The 15374-nt window shown below is 37.9% G+C and overlaps 1 protein-coding gene across 2 annotated transcripts in view; it reads right to left on the minus strand.

The window, feature by feature from the left end:
* ARHGAP15 (Rho GTPase activating protein 15) overlaps positions 1–15374 on the minus strand; it is a 653844-nt gene that overhangs the window by 560420 nt on the left and 78050 nt on the right. For both annotated transcript variants that reach the window (XM_004480409.4, XM_004480410.5), the window contains one exon: positions 2320–2388. In XM_004480409.4, the coding sequence (XP_004480466.1) occupies positions 2320–2388 (69 nt within the window). The remainder of the gene's footprint in view (positions 1–2319; positions 2389–15374) is intronic.

A 15374-nucleotide genomic window follows, 5' to 3' on the forward strand; every position in this document is an offset into this window, starting at 1 on the left:
TGTCCTAATAATGCCACTATTCCTGATTTAAGATTATGTATTTGGAAGTAGATAATAAATAAAGTAAATGAGAGACCACGAAAGAAGTCTGTAGGCTTGATGTTATAGAAAAAGGAAGCTGTTGAAAGTTTTAATATAGAGGATGAAATAATGAAGATACTGTTTGAAGAAGGTGGGGCTGGAGTTGATGCACAGGATTGGAGGAGGGGCGCAGGGGAGCGAGGGAGGTGAGATCAGAAGCTTTGAAGGTCTGGACGAGGCTGTGCGTATGCACATGGAGAAGGACCATGACCATGGTAGAGAAACAGCTTTAGAATAGGGTGATGGTATGTGAATGACCATAGAGAAGAAAACAAACGAAATCAAAGAGGATCCAAAGAAAGCACGTTCTGCAGCTAGGCAAATATTTGTTAATAATAGAGATGGGCTCAATGGGAAGGAAAATCAGTTTGGGGAAGAAGTTAATGAGTTTAATTTGGGAGATTTCACTTCTCGGATGACACAGATATCCCTTAACAAATGCCTAATCAGCACTTGAAGCTAGAGAATGAGAGACTGGAGAGAGACTAAGGTTGAAGGTATATATCTGTATATGATAAGCTTGGAGGTAAAAATATAGTCATCAACTGTTCCATTTATTTATTTGTTCAACACATATATATGAGAGCTTACCATGTTCTAGCATGCACTCCAGTCACTGAGAAAAAAGTGATAAACATGGGAGACAATGCCCCAGCTCTCACAGAGATAACAATCTAATGGGAGAGGAGAGATGAAAAACAAAAAGAAATTGTATAGTATACCATTTGGTGGAAAGTTCTATGGAGAAAAATAAGTTAAGGCAAGAGAAAAGGAGTGTGGACGTGAAGTTATTTTTTTTCAATTTAAATTTAAAAAGGGTGGCAGGGAAGATCTATCTAAAAGGTGATATTTGAACAAAGATGTGAAGCAAATAAAGAAATGGGTTTTACAAAGAGGAACTATTCTGTTACTCATAGAGGAGAGAGTAGGTGGAATGATCTTGAGGAAGAGCAGAATGAGGAAGGAGAAGAGAGGGAATGGTGAGATCAGAGAGGTCACAGGCACCTGCAGGAACTGGTGGACACTGGATGTTTTTCAGCTTTTACTCTGGGTGAGACTGAAAGCCATGGAGGATTTTGAGCTGAGAAACAACTTGACATGACTTAGATTTTAACAGGATCACTCTGGCTGCTGCCTTAAAATAAGCAATAGGGGAAGCAGACTTGGCCCAGTGAATAGGGTGTCTGTCTACCACATGGGAGGTCTGTGGTTCAAACCCTGGCCCTCCTTGACTGATGAGGAGCTGGCCCACACACCGTGCTGATGTGTGCTAGGAGTGCGCCCCACGAAGAGGTGTCCCCCGTGTAGGGGAGCCCCACGTGTAAGGAGTGCACCCCATAAGGAGAGCCGCCCAGCACCAAAGAAAGTGCAGCCTGCCCAAGAATGGTGCCGCACACATGGAGAGCTGACACAAGATGACGCAACAAAAAGAAACACAGATTCCTGTGCCGCTGACAACAACAGAAGTGGACAAAGAAGAACACGCAGCAAATAGACACAGAGAACAGACAACTGGGGCGGGGGGTGGGGGGGAAGGGGAGAGAAATAAATAAACCTTTAAAAAAAAAAACAAAAAAAACTATAGAGGACAAGAGTAGAAGTAGAGAGACCAGTTAGGAGACCAGTGCAAAATCCAAGTGAGAAATAATGCAACATAAAGATGATGAGAAGTGAACTGATCCCAGATTTATTTTGAAAACAGAGCAACAAGGATTCCTTGAGGGTTAAATATATGCTGGAGAGAAACAAAGGAGTCAAAGATATTTGTCTGAAACATCTGGTTAACATCTCATGAAACAGGAAAGATTGGGAGTAGTAGTTTAGGGGGAAATTGAGATCAGTTAAGGATATGTTAATTTTGAGATGTATAATAGACATAGAAGTGACTACTTGCACAATACACAAAACTGGGGTTTAGGGCAGAGGCCCATGCTGGAGATAGAAATTTAGAAGTGGTTAGTACAATGTGGTATATAAAGCCATAACCCTGGATGAGCTTCCCCAGGGAATGTCTAAAAAGAGAGAGAAGTTAAGCTGAGCCTTCAGATGCAACCACAGTTCTGGCCGACACCTTGAGTGCAGCTTATAAAGAAACCCTGTGCCACGGGACTATGATTAAACATTGGATTCCTGACCCACAGAAACATGAGATAGTATGGTTTTAGCTAAAAAGTTTTAGGTGAATTGTTTAGTAGCAATAGATAAATAATTCAGCATTGGCATGAAATAATCACTTACCAATTGTTCCAATGGAGGAATGATATCCTTCAAGACATGCTGTGAATGATTCCTTCTGTGCCGGGATATCTGCAAAAATATTATTTGATACTTATTCTTTTCCTATTAAAAAATAAGTCTTTAAATGTTTTAAAAGAGCAGAATTTAGCAAAAGTGGGTTTTAATCATGTCTGATTCACTCAAGAAGGTACATAGAGTAGATATTAAAATGACAAGTAAATGTTTTGGACATTGAGTCATTTGACCAAAATGTGTATCCAAAGATGGCTGCAACCATATTTCATGTGCACTTCCCCTTCTGTGCTTGGAACTTTCAGTCTCAGAATCCAGTCACCATGCTATGAGGAAGCCCAAATTACCTCACACAGAGTGACCACTAGGAGAGGCCTCAGAGGTTTTCTGGCTGACAGACTGGCCGAGGCTCCAGCCGACAGCTAGCATCAACCACCAGACATGTTGTGAAAAGACCACCGGAAGATTCCCAGCCTCAGCTTTGAGCCTTTCCAGCAGCAGCCCTGAATATCATGGAGTCAAACTATTCCCACTGTACATTACCTGAATTTTGAAAGACCCTGTAAGCATAATAAAATGGCAGTTTACAATCCTATGTTTTGGTGTGATTTGATACATAGCACTAGTAGCTGGAACAAAATATTTAATATTGAAACACTATGACAATTAGAGGTTCTTCAGAAACAGTGTTCTATTAATTTTCATGTCTTCTACACTGTCCAATTTTACGTAAATGCACAAAAATTTCTCTATATGTGCTTTTGGAACAAATAAAAAGCTCTTATTGCCCTTTCTCTTAAGTATCATAAGCAACTTCTATAAGAAAAGAAAAAAAAAGAGAAACTATTATTAAATCTTTTCTTAAAGATTTATTTATTTACTAATCTATTTATTTCCCCCTCCCCCCCTCATTGTCTGCTTTCTATGTCCATTCAATGTGTGTTCCTCTGTGTCTGCTTGTCTTCCCTTTAGGTGACTCTGGGAACAAATCCTGTGATCTTTCAAAGTGGGAGAGAGATGCTCAATCTCTTGCACCACTTCAGCTCCCTGGTCTGCTGTGTCTTTTATTGTCTCTCCTCTATGTCTCTGTTTGTTGCATCATCTTGCTGCACCAGCTCTCCGCGTGGGTCAGCACACCATGTGGGCCAACTCTCCACTTGGGCCGGCTTGCCATTCAGGCCAGCTTGCCCTTTTAGGAGGCTCCTGGAATCAAACCCTGGACCTCCTATATGGTAGATGGGAGCCCAATCGCATGTGCCACATCAGCTTCCCCCATCATTAACTCTTGTACTGTTAGAAATCTTATACAGAAGCTGTAATTAATAAAATTGTTTCCCTAAACAAGAATATTCCAGTATTTTACATAAAGGGAAAAGAGAGACTGACAGACAGACATGAGTGTGAGGAAACGAAGAAAGAAAGGAGACCTGAGGAGTATGTCTAGAAAAGAACTTTAGCTGTATTTGCTGAGGTTGCTGGCACATATAACTAACTGAAGGAATTAGATCAATGCCTACTAAGATTTTGAAGGAATTATATTACCAAAGAAACCAGAAGCCTGGTGTAAAAAGCCTGTGATTAAAAATCTTTGAGCCCCAAGTTTGCTTCTTCGAAAGCGAACTGCTTCTAAAGGCAGCACAATCTCCAAGGAGGCCATACACACCAACGTCCACTGCACGCGTAGGCCATGGAGGATACTGGAGACGGAAGAGCCTCCAGAAAGCAGAGCCAGAAACTTTGGACAGCAATGGCACTGGGAATTTCCCACAAAGCAGAGCCAGTGACTCTCTCTACTGCCAGGGTAGAGCCCTCACACGGCCTGCCCAGAAGGATTTAATCATTGTTTTGGCCAGTGACTGCTATCTGTTTATGATTCTTTCCATTTCCAAATGAGAGGTAGGTTTTTGTTGTTGTTTTTCTGGCGTTTTTTGTTTCGTCTTGTTATTTCATTTCAGTTACCAAGTTCTTGCTCCACCTTTGTCTATTGGATGTGGTGGAGAAAGTTGGTCAGAGTTTATATTTCAAATTTTAAATCACTGGACCACCAGGATGGATCTGGGCCTGATGAAGGGAGCCTGTTTATTTACCAGAGGCCGGGTAATTTGAACAGGATGCTGTAACTGGATGGGATTGTTGGTGGCCTCCCTTGCAGAGGTGGACAAATGTTTTCTAAGTGTTGGAAGACAGGTGCAAATTGATCTAAGGTGAAGAACAGCGAGAAGTTTGGCAGAGTCTGCTGACACTTCAACAAAATTCTGTCCTCTTTCCTGGGCACATATGGAGAAACGCTTCTCAGCCTGCCCAGCATTTAGGAGCGGCCAGGACTAGTTCAGACAATGGAATGCAAGCTGAAGCAATGGGTCCCACTCCTTGGCCAAGGCTGCTAATAAATGAGTGAGTCCCCTTCATGTTCTCTTTCCTTGCATACTGGTTAGGAATTAGTATTAAATGAGGCTCCAGAAGAGGAGGAAGCTACAAGATGGAATGAACTGGGGCCTCTGAATCACCATATGGAGAAAAGCAAAAAATAGGCCAGGAAAACTCACTTTTTCAAGTAAACTTTTTATTTTTGAGTCATTTTATATTTACAGAAAACTTGCAAGATAGTACAGAGTTCCTGTAGAAAGCTTACTTTCGACTGTTATGTAAGTGAGAAATACACTTCTATTTCTTGGAGCCATTATATATTTTGGAGAATTTTACAGTTGCTACCAATACTGTAAATAAGATAAGCATAGTTGATGTTCAATTAATGATAAAACGAAAGGTCTTCTGCATAAGGAAACTGAAAAAGTAGAATAGCTAATGAAAGAGTGAAACCAGAAACCAAAACTTCACACCTTCCTTGATATTCCGGCTTCTTTTCAGCAGTGGGAGAACACACACACGTATGTGTGTATATATATGTGTGGATATATATGCATATGTGTGTGTATAGATATGTGTATGTATCTATATGGTATTTAAACTTTTTAAGGAACAAGAAATTTATTTTATATTGTGATATATTTAGACACTACTCTTAAATGTTACTCATTATACTAAAATTTATAATCTCCACTGAAAATTTAATATATATGCTTTATACTTAACCTACAAGGGTAGAAGTGTTCTAAGGTGGGGGAGTTTTCTTGTTCCATTTCCTTGACACCTTGTTGGATCTCCAGTCTTGGGATGAAAATCATTCTCTTAGTATAGGAAGCACCTCAAGCTTTAAATGTTAAAGAAAGCATTAGCAAGTAAATGTCTCCAAAATCTTGATGGACTAGGCATCTACCATTCACCTGTCAGTCTTCCAATTTCTTCCACAGCCAAGTCCATGCCCTCTTTTTTCTTACCTCTGCTAGAATTTGGAGGGACACAGTAGGCTACCATCCTCTATAGTTTCCCTTCCACCCACCTACAGAAAGCTCTCCTCTGTTTCAAAATAGCTTGTATCCATATTGCCAGGAGGGCATGTGAGATGATTTTAGCTCATGGGTGTTGTAGAAGTTTGATATGGTTATGAATTCAAAAAATAGATATTAAATTATGTTTATAATCTGGTCTGTACCTGGGTGTGATTAAGTTATGATTAGAGCTTTGATTGGGCCACATCATTAGGGCAAGGGGTGGGGACTCACAGGTAAAAGGCATGGCAAAGGACAGAGTTTGGGGGTTTTTGATGTTGGAGTTTTGATGTTTGAGTTTGATGCTGAAGCCTTAAGCTGGAGCCCTGGGAAATAAGCTCACAGAGGAAAGAGAAGCCAGCCCTAGGAAGAGAGGAAACCTAAGCCCAAGAAGAAGCAAACCCTGGGAAGAAAGGAACCCAGAACCCACAGCGAAGCAAGACCCTGGAAGGGAGGAACCCAGGAAGCCTGAACCCTCGCAGCTGTCGGCAGCCATCTTGCTCTAACATGTGGAAATAGACTTTGGTGAGAGAAGTAACTTATGCTTTACGGCCTGGTATCTGTAAGCTCCTACCTCAAATAAATACCCTTTATAAAAACCAACCAGTTTCTGATATTTTGCATCAGCACCCCTTTGGTTGACTAATACAGATGTTTTTATTTTAATTGTTATTTACATAAACTTAAAGTTTACAAAAAAAAAATTACATCAAAATCATTTGCTATATATATGAAAGAATTTTCTTTTAAGGGAAACGGACTTTGGCCCAGTGGTTAGGGCGTCCGTCTACCATATGGGAGGTCCGCGGTTCAAACCCCGGGCCTCCTTGACCCGTGTGGAGCTGGCCATGCGCAGCGCTGATGCGCGCAAGGAGTGCCCTGCCACGCAGGGGTGTCCCCCGTGTGGGGGAGCCCCACGCGCAAGGAGTGGGCCCGTGAGGAAAGCCGCCCAGCGTGAAAAGAAAGAGCAGCCTGCCCAGGAATGGCGCCGCCCACACTTCCCGTGCTGCTGACGACAACAGAAGCAGACGAAGAAACAAGACGCAGCAAATAGACACCGAGAACAGACAACCAGGGGAGGAGGGGAAATTAAATAAATAAATAAATCTTTAAAAAAATAAAATAAAATAAAATAAAGTCAGTTAAGTATAAGCAATATAATTACAAAAGTATTATGTGGTATATGAAATATGGAAATTTCCCACAAATGTAATAATTGAATGACTGAAGTTTGGGAAATAAGGTTTGATGGGAAGGAAAAGGAACATTCACTGAGCACATAATTATTTCACCCTCAAAGGGTCCATGGCAGAAACAATCATTCACACTGAGAAATTATACAATTATAATGCTCTCCAATAACACATTTTTCCCTCCCCTCCCCCTGCCCTGCTATTTTTTTGCTGTCTGTGACCAACTGCTGTGTGATCTTCTCTGTCTTTTTCTCTTTTGTCTTCTTTTCTCGTTTTCTCCTCTAGGATTCACTGGGATTTGATTCTGGGGACCTCTGACATGGACAGAGGTTCCCTGTCACTTGTGTTACCTCAGTTCCTGGTTTCTGTTGCGTCTTGCCTTCACTCTTCCCTTGGTCTCTCTTTTTGTTGCATCATCATCTTGCTGTGTGGCTTGCCACACAGGCACTGGCTCGCCACGCATGTCACCACATCACGTAGGCACTGGCTCACTGTGTGGGCATGCCTCTAGCAGGGGGCCCCGGGGATCAAACCTGGGTCCTCTCACATGGGAGACAGAAGCCCAATCACTTGAGCCATATCCACTTCCCTGTTAACACTTATTGAGTACTTTTTATTTGTCAGACATTCTTCTAAGTGTTTTACATTCTCACCCAAACTTCAAAATTGGTAGTATTACCCTCTTTTTTATAAATGTAGAAATGCAGATACAGTCAGTTTGAAACTTTAAAAATTGGCAAACCCATAGCTTGTAAAAGGCATGTTATTTTAACCCAGACCTATGCCTTCAACTACTATACTTTATTACTTCTCTAGCAATATAAATGCATATGCATAAAAGTCACTGAATTCTTAGGGAACTACAAAGTTGAGATCTCCTGGGTACATAGAAAGGATATTTTGAAGATGGAAATTTGAAGAGAGTCAAACTTGCACATTTGTACACACATAGGGAGTTGGAAATCATGCTTCAAATCTGTAACAAAACCTTATAATATTCCCTTAGGAGAAGCAATATTGCTGATCATTCCTAAATCAATAAGCTAGCTAATCTATCATGTTCAACCAAGTTATGAAGAAGTTAAAAATAAATAGAACTTTCATCCCGGTCTTTGCTTTAATGCTCTTCTCAGTAAATGCTTAGGCACTGAAATACTTGTCATCATTCCAAATCAGGTTATGCTGGGTGAGTCTTCTGAGTTTAGGAATTTCTGGACCCAAAATTGATTGTTTCATGTGGTTATCAGAAAGGGTTAGGGTATTTCAAGTGAGGTTTCTTGATATACTTAATTAAAATAATAATTACAAAGAAAACATGGAGTCAACTAAAATTTCATGAGTAAGTCTGAACCAAGTAAAAAATAACATGAGCCATAGTATAAATAAAAGAAAATCCTGTAATACTTAAGTATTTACCAACAGCTGATTATTATCATCTGATACTTTTGCAAATTGCTATGGGATGTTTTAAAAATTACCTTCCTGAGAAATATTCTAGCTTAAGACATTATTTATTCTTATAAACTATGCAGAAAATATTTTATACACTTTGTTTTTGACCATTGTTAGGTTTTCTCAGGAATTACAGAAATTTTAAATGTTTCAGACCCAAAGAAAACTTTCCTTTTTTTTTCCAGCCAATTGATTCTAGATTAAGTCTCAGAGTACTGGTATCTGTAGGTTATATATTTTTTTTCTTATGTCCTTTTCATTTTTGCAGGAATTGGTAATTATTAAATTTTGAAAGCTTGAGCAGCAGAAATTATATTAACAGTAGCTTGATGCAACTTTTAATAAATTATTTTCTTTATTAATTACAGAATTAATTCTTCTGAGGAAGCCTTAAAAATATAATTTGACATATGTCTGCTTTCTTTTTCGTTTCTAAATGTTAAAAAGTATGCAGATCCTCTCTTTAAACAGAACTGGACATGTTTGCATGCCTATCACATATTAAATGTTCCCAACTTCATTTTTTGTAATTTTTATACTTTTAAATTGGGGAATGATGGTTTTAGTATCATTTTATACTTCACAATTGAAAGTTTTATAAATTGTTACCTTCTAATTTACTTCCAATATTTTTGTGGAAAAAGACCTTAATAATTTAGTTTTTCAGGACTATTTATTAAGGATGTTACTTAGCTTCTTTGGAAGTGACATGGTTGTAATTTAAAGTGTTTCTCTATCACAAAATCCTGCATCTTAAGCTACTGAGTTTTCATTATACCTGAATTGGTGGAAACTCTTCCCTTGGGGAGAAAAAAAATTGCTGGAACTCATCTTTTTGTTGTGTTTTTGCAATCTTTTCAAAGTGATGCCACCTTCCTATTATATTATCATATCTTATAAATAGGAATGATTTGTTGCTACCACTGAAAAAGATGGGAATATAATTGTCTTTTGACTTAAATTCTTTTGAATCCAATATCTGATTAATCTAAATCACTGAAGCACTTTTCCATCAAACCTGTGTTTTTCCTTTGTTATCACCACCCACCTCTTTCACCACCTCCACTCCTGCTTTTTCCTTCCCCAAGTACTTTAGCTTTCTATTGGAGCATAGCAGAGAGAAAAAATAAAGTATTCAGAATGTGCAATGCGATGCATATTTTCCTTCAAATTCCTTTTTGTCTTATTAGAATATGCATCATGATTAAGTTTTTCAGATGTCTTTTCCTCCAAAAGAGAGGAATTAAAAAATCATTTTTTCAAAGTGTCTTCATTTTTTTCTTCCATTTCTTTTTCATTTTTATCTATTTAAAGAATATGAAACTGATGGGTGGGCTTAGTACTTGATATATTACATACTGTAAAAATAACAGAATTTGGGCATATTATTTTCCTTGTGTAGGAGGGTCTACTATGAAAGTTATACATAAACATGAAACATTCCACATAGCTCTGATTTTAAATAGATTACCATTTTTGATGAAAGTTTATATCTTGTGGCTTAGAATTGAAATAAAATAACTTGAAGAAAAGCATTCGTTTGTTCCAATATTGTCACAGACATGTACATTCTCTGAGGCATACCTCCCATTAGCAACCTCCCTGGTTACTTGGATGAAAACAAGAAATAAATCTGCGGTTAAGTTTGTTTTTTTTTCAGTTTCTCAAAACTCTGCGTGTGTGTGCGCGCGCGTGTATCCCAATTCTTATATTCAGATCTTCATGTTTTGCCAAATTCTTTTTCTTAAAGCTATCACAATAAAAATTTTTGGAAAATTGGTGAGGTTCTTTTTTTTCTTTTGGAATGTGCAGGCTTGTCCATTATTTCTTGTACTCACAACGATTTGGTTGTTTAGAAACAATAAACATCAATCTAAGTGATAGCTATTTGTTTAACCACATTTGTAGCAGACAACTACTTTTGAGATAAAAAGATAAAAAATTAAGATTGGAGTACTTTACCTTATTTAGCAGTTAATCTTTTAATTTTTACCTCCTTGAGGAGACATGTGAAATTCATCCATATCTCACAATTATTCTACTATTACCTAAATGTATCTTTTCTTAGTCCTAATGGATGACAGCTACATAAAGAAAGACCAAGTTCTGCTTTGCTCCTTATTAATGTGCAATAAGTAAACAGTACATTATGCTGTTCTCCCTTTGCCCCCTCAGCGTGCGACATTATTTCGTTGCTGTAGTGGGCATCCCTAAGCAAATGTCATTTTCTCGGGGGAGGGGGGAGTGTGGGTCTTCCCTAAGTCTCCTTTGGTTGTATATTATCAGTCAGAAATCTGCCACCCTCTTTCACCTGTTTTATCCCCTGCAGAAATGAGAGGCAAAGATTTAAAAAAACCTTTTCAAGTACATATTAAAGTTTGTTTATGAGCATTTTTTTAAAATTTCTTGAATATTCTTCAGTCAGCATCTATGTTACCTGCAGAGCTTACTAGCCAGCCACTCAGTCCCAGGATCAGTCTAGTTGAGTTAAATTCAGCTTCCACATTTGCCTGTCTCCTAGAGAGCCAAAGAAAAGAACTTGCTGGAAGGACTCTATCTAACTCCTTGAAATTTATCCCTCATCTTATTTTTTTAATCCCAAACATTTTTGTTCTTCCAAGAAGAAATTCAGCCTGCCTAACAACCTTCCTATTTTATTAAAAAATTAACTATAGCTTGTAGGCACATTCCTTGTATATTGCTGAATACTAGTTCTTTTAGTTCTCCCATTGCCTTCTCAGATGTTTACAGTGTAATGTTTCTGTCCAAAAACTTTCTCAGACCGAGATGTGCAATTCATACGGAAACTGGACACATCATAATTTAAGCCTTCTTACAAAGACAGGAACAACCACAACCAGAAAGGCAGACATACCCGAATAAGTAAATTTTCTACCTTCCTTCCTTTTATGTATTGCTTTAATTGTTAGTTTACCTTGTTTTTTTCCTCCCTATGATTATCTGTGTTTGTTCATGAAACTCTAGATCAATACTATGAGAAACCAAGAAGCAAAAAAGACACAAGAACATTATATTCTATTCATAGTATTACTAGCTGCATTGGATCTAATGCATTTTATAACTTGTTAGAGCTGTGGTTATAGTTACCACCATTAGCAGGTAAAACATCCTATTCATCTCTTTTACTTCCCCATAATGGAGATATTTACTCTGTTAATGGAAACAAAAGGAAATAGTTTAGGGAACAGATTAGGAAAATATAGACAGGTAATCTAGAACACTTGCACTGAATCAATTATTTTCTCCACAACTACAAGCATATGTTATCTTTTAAATAAAAAGAATCAAGACAATGGAAAACAACACTAACAATACCACTTCACAAAGAACTCAAAACAAAGCAAAAGAAAAAACAAACAAATAAAAAAATATTGAAGGTCTGAATTATCAAAATTTCTCCCTATTTTTAGCCAAATGGAACAAATCATTGTCAAATAACCATTTGGCTATGCTGGGCAGAAACAACCGATATCTAATTTCATGATGCCTAACTGTCTGGAAATGCTCAACAAATTAGAATCAAGCTTTGTTTTGGTCTCAAATATAAAGTTTTTTTTATTGCCCAGAAGGACTTAAGTTGAAATACCAAGGTCACTTCTTACTTCAAATGTATGTTCAATTATTGAAGTTTTTTTTTTTTCTGGAAAATTCTGAATCACAATATATCAAGTTTAGTCCATGCTATGTAAAGTTTGACAAAGCTATCTGCCCAGATAGATTTTTATAGTCTACTGACACCTTTCTTCACACATCATTATTTCTTAATGCAAAGGTGGAACTGTCCCAACTCACTTAAAATTCTCTGCCTATGTTGAATGGTCACTTCTCTTTCAAGGATCAACAGACTTTCAGTCAAATATTTAAAACAGGCACAGTGAATGCCCTCACCATCTTTTGTCAATCTCTAATAATTTTATTTTTCTAGTTTGCTTTCTTCACTTATTCTTTGAGGTTTTCAAGGCCCCAAACTCACCTTATGCTGCCGAAAAAAAGCAGATTTAGTTCTGAAGGTTAATCCAACTCAGCAGGACTGAAGGATGGCACTTTTCCTTGGTTGTAAGTAAGTTGGCTCAGGCCAGACAGCTGTTAGGACATTCTCCTCTGGGAATCGTGCCCTCAACACCCACCGTTGATGCACATACATGGTCTACTGGCTGCTGACTTCCATGCCCATCTGCTCAAATGGCATGGTGCCCACTCACAAGTTGGCTGGATCCTTGCCCTTAGTGTGTAGATGCCAGGCAATGATGGGTTTAGATGGGCAGCCTGCATAATACTACAAGTGACAATTTTTTTCCCTCTCTCTCTGTCTCTCTGAACATTATCTGTCATCTGTGTCTTCCCTGAAAGATAAACTCATGTTTCTCCACCTCTGATTACACCTGTGGACACATGTAGGCTTGCACGGGTAGAGGAACAAATGTGTGCAACCCACTGCCCACAGTAAGATGAAAGGGAAGAATTCACAGGCCCCAAATGACAGCTACTAACACTGAAATGGGTTGGACTGTAAAAATCCTGACCACCTGGAGTCTGTCAGAAGACATTTGCCGTGGGTGTAAGCAGATCTCTCACAGATCGCAATTGCACCAGGACATAGCTTAAGTTATAGCATTTTTTGTCCATCACAGCTCCAGCAAAAATTGCTTGCACTGCATTGAAAAGGCACACAAAAAAACAAACAAAAAAATCAAGAAGGAAAAAAAGAAACAAAACAGCTTAATGGGAACACAATGAATATGCTCACTGGGGGCAAGGGTGCAAGCTATGCTATTCAGACTTTGGAAATAACCATGACCGGAGGTCCTGATGGAAAGGAAAAGAAACAGAAATAGCATCTCACTTTCCAATCTACAGCAAACCCATGGAGAGGAATAGATTGGCATAGGAGGTTGTGACTTTAATGATCCAAAGCATATGAATGCTTGTTAGCAGACAGCACACAGACAACAGTGAGAACAACAGCAATGCCTGCATCTGCAGCCTGGCCTATGGCACTCAAACCAATCAGGCAGCAATGGAGAGGAGTGCCGGAAGGTATGTTGAAGCCGTGCTTTCCTTGTGTGTTTATTTAAAAGTGATTGGATCCAGGGTGTTGTCAGTCTGCCCTGGAGAATGGTATCTAATGTGTAGGCATGATCTTTCTCCCTTAATATGCTCTGTTGAGTCAGTTAGTTATGTGTGACTACTTGATCTGTCCTAGTCTTTACACAGTGCCAAAATCCTTGAGTCCAAGTTCCAAAGGAACAGGGCCTAAAAACTTTTGGCTCCAGAATCAAATTAGGCTTCTCTGCTTCCCTAGCCAGAAATGCATAAATACCCAATGGCCAAAACCAAAGAATTTGACATTGTGGAATGAATAGAGCTGTCATATACCACTAAAGTGTGGAAATATCTACTGTTTGAAGTTAAGACTGGTTCAACATCTTCAATAATCAGAACAGACTTCTTTGGACACCTTTACGGGTTAGTGTGGTTTTTGATTGGAAATGTTTCTGGCAAGCCACTGATTCCAGATATGAGAAATGCAAGAACATACGGTTTATAAGAGAAAATCTGCCATTTTTATGTGTTTTTTTAAACAACTCTCAAAGGCAGCACATTTTCTTAAAGAATGATCCCTCATCCTGTTTTCTTAATTGACCTTCAAGTTAGCAGAGCTTGCTTAGATGTATTTTTAAAAGGGAATGAGTCAAAGAAGAGGTTAGTTGATACAGTTTGAAAAAAAATATGCATGTGAACCTGGACTTTCTGGTGAAAACAAACAAAAGGAATGGGTAGAATCTTTCAAAACTACTCAATCTGATGATTCTTCCTATGATTTAACTGTAAGAATTCACAACATAAATAATTTCCCTCATTATTTATCATATACTCCTCTCATCTTTGAGGATTTAACAGTAAGAAACATATAATTAATTTATTAAAATCAAAGAAAAGCAGACATCCTATCAAAAGAAGACTATGAACTTCAGAAAGTAGTAGCTGTGTTTTGCCTTCGTACCCACAATACCTCTCAGAGGGGTAAGTACAGATTGTGGGCTTGGTATTTCAAACATCGCATTGTTATTCTTCATACATATGACCTGCTCTTTCATTGAATTCTCTAGGGCCTTCAATAATCTATAATGTCTTGAATTAAGACTCTTGTTTAGAAAAACATCCTTATTCTTTTCAATACATAAGCCAAGTCAGTAATTAGTCTTTTTCAGATGGACTTCCATAATTTCACTTATGAGATTTGACATCTATTTTTACTGACATAAATTTGAATTTTCAAAATGAACCCTCCCTCTCCATTAGTCTACAATTCAGATACCTAATAACAGTTGGATACCAGTTCCCTGATCTATACCGTTTATATGCTGCTTGGTGCTTAGGCTCCTCTCCTGCAGGAAAAACTGAGAAGATCAGTATGGATATAGTTATAAGTTTGGGTATAGACATAGACATAGATAGATATACATATGAAAACAGATGTGGCTATAAATATGGATATAGATATAGACAGATATATTTCTACTTTTACACAGATATGTAAATTATTATTTTAGATAGTTCTAATATCACTTACCTACTGGGAAAATTACTTAAACTCTTGATGCCTCTATTTCCTTAATTGTAAAACATACCATAATGTAGTATTATATCTCTATCTCATAATATTGCATTAGAAATAAGGAAATTGAAACATATTCAGATTAGAATAATGCTAGCCCATAGTAGGCCATCATTATTATAATCATCCCTATGTCAACTATCACTGCTCTTCTAGCACTTCTTTTTAGTAAATGAGTAAGTATAATACCTTCTATTAAATTGGTAACAATAAAATAAGTTATGTACCTTTAAAATCTTTCATGTTTTTAAACTGGTTTTTTTTTTTTCCGTTAAAGAAGTCCCAAAGAGCTCCTTCTAGGACTTGGAAAGCATTTTATTAGAAAAACTTTAAATACTCAAGGGAAAAGGATTATATAGGGCACGTTTA

This window comes from Dasypus novemcinctus, chromosome 7 (genome assembly GCF_030445035.2).
Source record: "Dasypus novemcinctus isolate mDasNov1 chromosome 7, mDasNov1.1.hap2, whole genome shotgun sequence".
In the NCBI taxonomy this organism is placed as follows: Eukaryota; Metazoa; Chordata; class Mammalia; order Cingulata; family Dasypodidae; genus Dasypus; species Dasypus novemcinctus.